Here is a 10046-nt window from a genome sequence, read left to right as displayed (position 1 = left end):
GAAAAGAAGGGTTGGCTTTTATGTCCCGTGCTGCGACCTCATTGGTCTTTGGTCACCCCCTTGTCCCTGGCAGTAGATGTCCTCAGCCAGTAGCGCGCACATCCTGCCCCAAGCCTAGAATGAACTATGTCGCTTCCCTAACTTTTACTTGACACTCTCTTGCCACCCACCTTCACCACGATAGATTTCAGAACGGTGTTGTTTCCATGACACCGATTCTGCAAACAGAACTCCGAAGACCACGTGGGCCAAGTTCCTGGCTCCCTTTTCCGATTTCCCGTGGGTCCTATGACTGATAGGTTGTTGTTCAGAGCTCTGAAGGGGGGCAAGGGCACGAAGATCGTTACCTTGAATGGAAAGAGGTTGACAAAGATGCCCGCAGGGCTGAGTTCGCTGCCGGGCCTGAAGATCTTAGACCTTCAGAACAACCGCATCTCCTCCATAAGCGTGGAGATAGAGAACTTGAGGCAGGTGAGGAATCAGGAATCTTTGGAAAATAGAAAAGGGGTGTGAAAACAGGAGGCTCCCTGGAGAGCTGACTGGGGTGTTGCTGGAAGATGCCAGAAGGCTTCCCCCCCAATCCTTGATCGGCCAGGGGGGGCACTTATGTCAGTGCTGCCACCACCTCTTGTCCACATCTAAACCAAGAGGCTCTGGTCTGGGGTCCACTTTCTGAAAACTGTCACCTGGACAGGAGTTGGGAGCCCGGGTGTTTTCTACCTTGGGACTTCATCTGGTAGTGGGTTGGAGTATCCCGGAGACCCACCGAGTTGACCCTGGGCAGTACCCCGAAGCTTTCACATACGGAATGAAGAACCCGCTGGGATGTTGGAGGGGTTCCTTTTCAATTTCCTCGCGCAGCCTGAACTTTGAAATGGACTGTTGGCAGCAAATGGGAGGGAGGGAACATTCATTTCTTCTGAAGTCGTCTTTTTAAAGAGGTTAGTATTTTAAATAAAGAATATCCTCCTTAAAGAGCAACAGTTGACAGGAATGAATCCCAGATGCTTGCGTTCACGTGCTCGCCGAGTATTTGGGAAAGTCCAGCTGTTAAAGATCTTGAGGTTGGGAGGAAGGCGAGGGATATTAACTTGGCAGTTTTTTTTTTGTCCATGTCTAAGCGGTCACCAGCAGTGCAGAGACCTAGGGAACCAGCTAAGTCATTGCAGTTTGTTAGTTTTGCCGTTAGGTTACAGAACCCAACAAAAATACACTCTATTCTCAACCTTCACCATCTCATTTCTTTTGAGTGTACCTAACGGGTGTCAGCCTGTAATCTGTGGCCAAACAGAGAATTGCAGACTGATTCCCGCACAAACACTGCAGCGATAACTTCAGAAATCATAGCTATAATAGAAACAGGAAAACAAGGACTGGGACTTTTCTTTTTTTGTTGTTTTTTTTTGTTTTTGGGTCACACCTGGCGATGCACAGAGGTTACTCCTGGCTCTGCACTCAGGAATTACTCCTGGCGGTGCTCAGGGGACCATATGGGATGCTGGTATTTGAACCCGGGTCGGCCGCATGCAAAGCAAACGCCCTACCCGCTGTGCTATCACTCCAGCCCCCATGATATCAAGCTCTTTAATCCATTTTGAACTTTCTTTTGTGCCTAATGTGTGATAGGGCTCTGAATTATTTTTTTCACGCGAGACTGGACCGTTTTCCCAACACCATTTAGTGAAGAGGGTTTCCTTACTTCACTTGATACACTTAAAGATTCCATTGTGAGACAGGAACTGTCTCTGAGTTCCCGGTTCAATTCCATTGGTTTGAGAGACTGTCTTTATTCCAATACCATGTTGTCTTAATTACTATGGCGTTATAGTACAGTCTAAATTTGGGAGAAGAAAAACCTCCCATTTCCTTTCCCCCTTAGGATTCATTTGGCTACTTAGAGGATTTCATTGCTCCATATAAATTAAGCAGCATCTGTCTATGTCTTTTAAAATATTATCGGTAATGCAGGAGTGATAATACTGTGGGTAAGGCACTTGCCTTGCACACAACTGACCCGGGTTCAATCCCCAGCAGCACGCATGGTCCCCCAAAACTGCCAGAAGTGATCCTGGAGTTCAGAACCAGGAGTAAGCCCTGGCCACTGTAGGGTGTCCCCCTGGCACCCAAAAAGTTCTGGTTATTTTTTTTTTAGGAACTGCATTGGATTTATATATTGCCTTGGGTAGGATGGTCATTTTGACAATATTAGCACTTCCAAATCATGAGCAGGGTATGTGTTTCCATTTTCTTAAATCTTATTCTTTTTTTGCAGTGATATATAGTTTTTGTTATATATCTTTCATCTGTGTGTGTGTGTGTGTGTGTGTGTGCGCGCGTGCGTGCGCTTTAGAATTTATCCTGATGTGCTCACATCTTACTCCTTGCTCCGTACATAGAGATCAATCCTGGCAGGGCTGGGGGCCCATGTGGGGTGCAGGGGATTGTACCTGTGTCAGCAGTGTGCAAGGCAAATGCTCTGCTGCTGTCCCATCTCTCCAGCCCCCACCTCTTTTGTTAAGTTGATTTGCAGGTTTCTGATTTTATGAGGAGAATGTAATGGGATTGTTTCTTGTATTTTCTCCTGTTTTGTTGTTTGTATATGTAAAAATGCCATAGACTTCTGTTTATTTTGTAGCCTACTACATTACTTCACACATCTGAACATATTCCTGGACCACACAACACATCATCATAGAAGGAAATAAATATATATGCCTCTCGGAGAGACTGGCAAGCTACTGAGAGTATCCTGCCTGCATGGCAGAGTCTGGCAAGCTCCCCGTGGCATATTTGATATGCCAAAAACAGTCACAATAACAGATCTCATTCCCCTGACCCTGAAAGAAGCCTATAATCATTGAGAAAGACGAGTGAGGAGAGGCTGCTAAAATCTCAGGGCTGGGACGAATGGAGACATTACTGGTGCCCGCTCGAGTAAATCGATGAACACTGGAATGACAGTGACAGTGATGGTGACTACATTGCTTTATACTTTATTGTTTCTGTTTTTTTGGTAATCTTTAGGGTTTTCTAAGTATAATATCGTGCCATCTGCAATAGTGGCAATTTGACCTCTACTTTTCCAATCTGAATGCCCGTAATAATTCATTCTTGCCTAATTTCTGTGGCTGGGATTTCTAACCCTGTACTGAATAGTAGGAGAAAGAGTGGACAGCCTTATCTTGTGCCTGACCTGAGAGAGAAGGATTTCAGTATTTTATCATTTAGTAGATATTGGCTGTGGGTTTGTGCATGAAGAAACTTTCTTATATTTCCCATTTTATTGAGTGTTTTATTTTTATCATAAATGGATGTTGGATCTGTCAAATGCTTTGCATTTATTAATATGACCATATGGTTTTAATTTTTTAATATATTGATATGGTACATCCTTTCTACATTTTTATGGGGTTATTACATTTATTACTATTTCTATTTTTGAGTGCCTTATATAATTTGAATACTAAGGCTTTGTCTGATTTATTTATTTATTTTTTGCTTTTTGGGTCACACCTGGCGATGCACAGGGGTTAATCCTGGCTTATGCACTCAGGAATTAATCCTAGCGGTGCTTGGGGGACCATATGGGATGCTGGGAACCGAACCCAGATCAGCTGCATGCAAGGCAAATGTCCTACCCACTGTGCTATCGCTCCAGCCCCTTTGTCTGATATTTGTTGTTCTCAGTCTAAAATGAGAGGAGGAAGTTTGCAAGCTTGGCATGGGGGATGTAAAATGACCACTATCCCTTCCTGGGCTCTGACCCACCATTGGAACCCCTCAAACATCCTCACTTCTGGGGGGATTGAGGAAGATACATACACTACCTTCCGAATGCTTATCTAACATATTTGGCAATAACACCCTCCCGTTCTTCCTTTTCTTTTCTTTTCTTTTCTTTTCTTTTCTTTTCTTTTCTTTTCTTTTCTTTTCTTTTCTTTTCTTTTCTTTTCTTTTCTTTTCTTTTCTCTTCTCTTCTCTTCTCTTTTCTTTTCTTTTCTTTTCTTTTCTTTTCTTTTCTTTTCTTTCCTTTTCCTTTCTTTTCCTTTCTATTCTTTTTCTAGGCTAAGGGGTAAGTATTGCAATGGTGCCACTCCTGGCAATACTTACCCCTGTGATGTGTACTTGCTATGTTCTGGTCTAACAGTGCAGTGCTCAGGGGTCATCAGGGCTACAGTTGGTGGTCCTAGAGAGTAATGGTCCTGGCGATCAAATTGAGCACCATGCAGTGCTCAGCATATGGTCTACCCCTCGATCTATCTCCCTGTCCCCAATATAACTTCTCTCTCTCTCTCTCTCTCTCTATATATATATATATATACATATATATATATATATATATATATTTTAAAATTTTTTATTAGTGAATCACCGTGAGGTACAATTCTTCCCTTTCATTCTGCAAAGAGTATTTAAGACTCGGAGGCACTGCGGTGCTGCTTCCTGCAGATGACTGGGTCCTGCCCGGCTTGGAGCGCTGTGGAAAGAAACGGGCTCACCCGCGGGAGCACGCCTGCTGCCTTGGGCTGGGCTGGTCCAGGCTCTGGGCGGTGATGGTCGCTGTCTGCTGCAGGATGGCCTCCTCTTGCTTCCTTCCGTCTCCCCCACACCCCCGCGGCCACCTGTCTGGGGCCTTAACTCCACCACTGGTGGGCAGGAAAACAGGCCCCCCCCCCACCAGCAGCCGCTACTCTGCCCATAGCTGGGATGCTGAGACCCTACCTGTTCCCCGCTTTCCCGTCTGTTACCGCCCTCCTACCCGATCCCTTGGATGCTGCTCCCTCCGCCTACCCCCTGCCCCTGTTCCCTCCTCCGCAACTTTCTCTGAAATTCACCCCACCCAGGAAGGAGATGTGGGGTACTGTTTGGGTCCCCCCAAAGGAGAAAACGGCCCAAGACAGAGAGGATGCCCAAGAAGGCAGGGGTCAAGTGTGCTATTTTCTTGAATTATCTCCACTTCATCCTACATCCCCCAATCAAAGGTAATTTCTCTCTCTCTCTCTCTCTCTCTCTCTCTCTCTCTCTCTCTCTCTCTCTCTCTCTCTCTCTCTCTCTCTCTCTCTCTCTCTCCCCCTCTCTCTCTCTCTCCCCCCCCTCCTCCGCCCCTCCATGAGGTTATACCAATTGGGTCCACCTCTTTTTACGTTACTTTCAAGCCAATCTCTCTATTTTGTAGGAATAACTATTCAGATCCTGTCCTGGCCTTCTTCCTGGTCTGGTCTTGTGGCAGTTCAAATCTTGCACCCATGCTTCCTTCTTCATTTTTAATTTTTTTTCTTTCTGGGTCACACTCATCGATGCTCAGGGGTTACTCCTGGCTTTGCACTTAGGAATTACCCATGGTGATGCTCGGGGGACCATATGGGATGCCTATGATCGAACCTGGGTTGGCTGTATCCTAGGCAAACGCCCTACCTGCTGTGCTATCGCTCCAGCCCCCCATGTTTTATTCTTCATGTTTCATTAGTAGTTGTTAGTAGAAAACAGAATGTAAAATATATTTCCTCATGGGTAACTCCCCCCCTTGATAATTATTTCTTTGTCTTTTTGTGTCTACTTCTTTCCATTTTTTTCTGACCCTTCTACTGTTCAGAAAGATTCTAAATTTGGCTGGGGGCTTTGAAGGGGTGGGGAGAAGGGGGTTTGGATCAGAACTGGCAGTGCTCTGGGATTATTCCTGGTTTAACTCCTGTACGATTTCTCTGGCCCAAGATGCTAAATTTTAATTTCTCTTTTCTTAGTCTCAAAATCCTTAGAGAGTTGACTTATCCCCTTTTAAGAATTAAATTGATTTGAAAACGATAGACTTCTCCTGGTCAGCCATTAAAGAGATCATATGATGGAATCAGTTTAATGACATTATTGTTTAGCGATACACATACAAGCAGTTTTCCTCATAGAACCTCCAAAGTTATAGAATTTTGAAAAAAAACCTTTTTCTTCTCTTTTGTAATGTGAATTCTAGAAACAATTTGAGCAAGAGGTTTCCGAAACCCTCCAAAGATGGTTATGGATTGATTGCTCATACAGCTCAAAAACGCTCATTCTCGAAGATGCTAATTAGAAAGGTTCATCAAGAAGAGAGTTTGGAAAACTGCAAAGAGGCCAGAACAAGAGTTTGGAAATTCTGGCTTCTGTAACTGTTTGAGTCACTCACTGGCTACATACAAAGCACTTAATTTTAGTGTGCCTCAATTTCTCCCTTTGTTTATTTCCACACAAAAGTATCCAGCACCATCTGTGACTCAGGCACTAAAAATTGGTGACTCAGCAGTAAAGCAAACAGATAACAATCTCTGCTTTTGTGGAGTTTATATTATAGTTCGAAGAAATAAAATAAACAAATAGGATGTGAGGTGATGATTAGTGTGAAGGAGAAAAATAAGCCAGAATGGGGAACTGTATTTTGTGGTACTATGTTGAAATGTTGATGAATGACCTTTGCCGCAAATGGTCTTTGTGGTCTCTTTAACTTGGTGATATATATTCAGAGGTCAAAGACTAAGACATTTTCTTATAAATCCCTACATGTTCAGGGATTTAGCTCAGCAGTAAAGTACTTTACATATATCTATATGTATATCTATATGTATACATATATATTTATATGTGTGTGCATGCGTGCAAAGCACTGAGTTTGAACCCTTTTGCTTAAAAAATATTGAAAATTAAATATATAAAATAAAACAATCCCTATAGGCATTTTTAGAATTAAAAAAATATCTTGTTTGTTTGGGGCTACAGCTGATGGTGCTCAGGGCTGATTCCTGGATCTGTTCTCAGAGATCACTCCTGGTGTGCTCAGGGGACCATGTTGGGATCAAAACACAGTTTGTGTCTGTATGCAAGAAAAGTATTACCCATTCCACTTATGACTCTGGTGAATGCAATTTTTCTTTTTTTTTTCTTTTTGGGTCACACCTAGCGATGTAAGGGGTCACTCCTGACTCTGCACTCAGGATCACTCCTGGTGGTGCTCCAGGGACCATATGGATGCTGGGAATTGAACCCGGGTCAGTCGAGTGCAAGGCAAATGCCCTGTCAGCTGTAACTTTTTAATTGTGTTGCTACATATCATACCCTTTACTGTGCTAAAATGATGATGATGATGATGATGATGATGATGATGAGGAGGAGGAGGAGGAGGAGGAAAATAATGATCGAAGTTATCTTCCCCCACTTTAAAAAAATTCTCTTTGTCTTCTGGACTAGCCTTCTTTCATTCTTTTTTTTTTTTTTTTTTTTTTGCTTTTTGGGTCACACCTGGCGATGCACAGGGGTTACTCCTGGCTCTGCACTCAGGAATTACCCCTGGCGGTGCTCAGGGGACCATATGGGATGCTGGGAATCAAACCCGGGTCGATCACGTGCAAGGCAAACGCCCTACCCGCTGTGCTATCGCTCCAGCCCCTGGACTAGCCTTCTTTCAACATAGGAAGAACAATTTCTCCCCACATACTAATTTCTGCTTATATTTTAAGAATAACATTGAGTATTTGAAAAGTTTTTATTAATATGAGAAGTCTACACAATTTTGAATAAATAATTGAAGTAGAAAGTCTGATAGTAAAGGAGCATAGGAACTCATGACTTAATTCATAAATTAAAGTACTTAAAATTCTAAAGAAAATCTTAGCATTTTGTTTGGGGAGTTAAACCTTCTTAAGAATTTTGTAGCAGAAACATATACAAAATCATACTCATTTTCAGTCTCTCACCATGCCTTGAAAAGGTGTTATCAAAGGAAAATTGTTTAGAAAAATACTAGGCTTTTAATGGGTTATACTTTCAAAGGATTGCACCTTCACCAGATTGTAGTTTAAGATTTCTTCTTTTCCAAAATTTAAGTTTGGTACAATGGACATTTTAAAGTATTAAGTATTTGAAGTGGTTTTAATTAATTCTTAAAAAAAATAACAAAATGGACATAACTCTCTCTCTTGGGTAATGGCTTCTTTTCCCTTGAGATAATCTTTATTCCTAAGATTAAATTCTGAGAAGTGAAAACTAACTTTTAGAATATGCGGTGGAATTTTTTTTTTCTTTTTGGGTTACACCCGGCGATTCACAGGGGTTACTCCTGGCTCTGCACTCAGGAATTACTCCTAGAGGTGCTCGGGGGACCGTAGGGGATGCTGGGAATCGAACTCAGGTTGGCCACGAACAAGGCAAACACCCTTCCCGCTGTATCGGTGGAATTTTTTAATACTAATTTTCTTCTGGAGGCTCCTAGTTGTCTCCCTTAATTCCTGTACAATTCTAAGGAGGATAAATAGTGTGTCCGTGGGCATTTTTCTAGTCTTCCAATGGCTTATGTTGGAAGGAAACCTATATTAGTCGTGGTTGAAGGCTTTGTTTTTTTCCTTTTCCCCAGAATAAAATCCTCTATATGAATTATGTTATTTCTCTGATATGTGCATATGGAATTAGTTACTGGTTTTGTTTTTGTTGTTGTTTTTAGACCACACCTGACAGTGCTCAGGCTTTGTGCTCAGGGGTCTCTTCTAACCTGGCTCAGCAAACATGCAGTGCCCAGGTCTGGGCTGGTCCCCCTGTGTCCCAGGAGCCATCTTTCTGGCCCAAGTTGGCATTTTACAGGGAGCATCTTACCCTCAATGCAAATATGAATTAAAACTGACTCAGGGAATGAGCCTCCGTGACTCATTGACAAGCACCATGTAAGAATCTCCGACACTGAGTAGGATTCTATGGCAAGGACAATGGTACAGTATTTTCCAGAATCATTGAAAATTATGGGCAGGAAAAATAAGAATACTTCTATAAATACTTCTATAAAACAACTTCTCCTGCATCTTCAGGTTTATTGCTTAATTTTTCTGTCTACTTGGTCTGAAATTTACCAGAGTATGTTTTTTTAATTCAGGGTCACTATAAACAAAGAACAGAATTGTCTGAAGGCTGCAGGTTGAGCACTATATGAATTGACCTCACATTCTATTGATTGGTGTATTCAGTCTTCGGGTGTCTACCTGTGCTACTCCTAGCTCTGTGCTCAGAGGGTGCTCCTGGCAGTGCTCAGTGTACTATGTAGTGCCAAACATTGAACCCTGACCTCCTGCTTGCAAAGCATGAACTCATTTAAGATATCTCTTCAGCACCTATACGATCATGTTTTTCAACAAGCATTTCCCCTACCTCTTATTATCTCAGCTGTTCCTGAGGATGCAGCTATGAAAAATATATGGCCAGGTCTGAGAAATGTTACAGAGGTTAAGGCACTTGCCTTGCATGCAACTTCATCTGGGACAATGGTTCAAATCCTGGTCCCCTGAGCACTGATAGCTGAGTATAGAGCCACGAGTAACCCCTCAACACCATGAGTTGTGACCACAATATTAATTTATATAAAGCTCAACACCAGGAACATAGGAGCTATATAAATTAGAGTTGCTGTTGTGATTAATATTAACATTCTGGTATCACTAAAAGCAATGATGTAGTAGGAGGAGGTTCTATATAGAATATAGATCTCTCTGTTTATTTGGTCAAACACTGGAAAATATGAATTAATTTGAACCATACGCACAAAGCTGGGTCAGTGTTCATAATTTTTGGTGAATACATTAGAATCCTGTCATCACTGAAATGTTTGGATCAACAACTTTCTTTCTTTTTTTTTAACCACACCCAATAGTGTTCAGGGGATACTTCTAGCTCCAGCTCTGCACTCAGGAATCATTCCTGGTGGGCTTGGCTTGGGGGAAGATATGGGATGCTGGGGGTTGAATCTGGGTTGGCCGCATGCAAGGCAAATGCCTCCTCTCCTCCCCCCCACCCCCCTCACTGGATTACTGTTCTGGCCCCAACAATTTTCAAAGAAACACTTTCATAAATCTTTGAGGGAGAAGCGCTTGTCTTATTTGCAGGCACCTAGGAAAACTGTTATGTCTTCTTGAGTGGACTGTGATGGAAATAAAACTCCCCCTGTAGTAGGTAAATCTGTCATACTCACAAAATCCCCACAGAAGCAAAAAGTCTGATCATGGGCTGCCTTGTTCCCGTGCATCTGATGTTCAAAGTCACTA

The 10046-nt window shown here is 42.6% G+C and overlaps 1 protein-coding gene across 2 annotated transcripts in view; it reads left to right on the top strand.

Moving 5' to 3' along the window:
* Positions 1-288: 288 nt before the first annotated feature.
* LRRC69 (leucine rich repeat containing 69) overlaps positions 289-10046 on the top strand; it is an 86598-nt gene continuing 76840 nt past the window's right edge. For both annotated transcript variants that reach the window (XM_055129170.1, XM_004602351.1), the window contains exon 1: positions 289-471. In XM_055129170.1, coding sequence (XP_054985145.1) covers positions 289-471 — 183 coding nt within the window. The remainder of the gene's footprint in view (positions 472-10046) is intronic.

The sequence above is a fragment of the Sorex araneus genome, chromosome 2, assembly GCF_027595985.1.
Source record: "Sorex araneus isolate mSorAra2 chromosome 2, mSorAra2.pri, whole genome shotgun sequence".
Lineage (NCBI taxonomy): Eukaryota > Metazoa > Chordata > Mammalia > Eulipotyphla > Soricidae > Sorex > Sorex araneus.
This window is presented reverse-complemented; position numbering and strand designations above follow the sequence as displayed.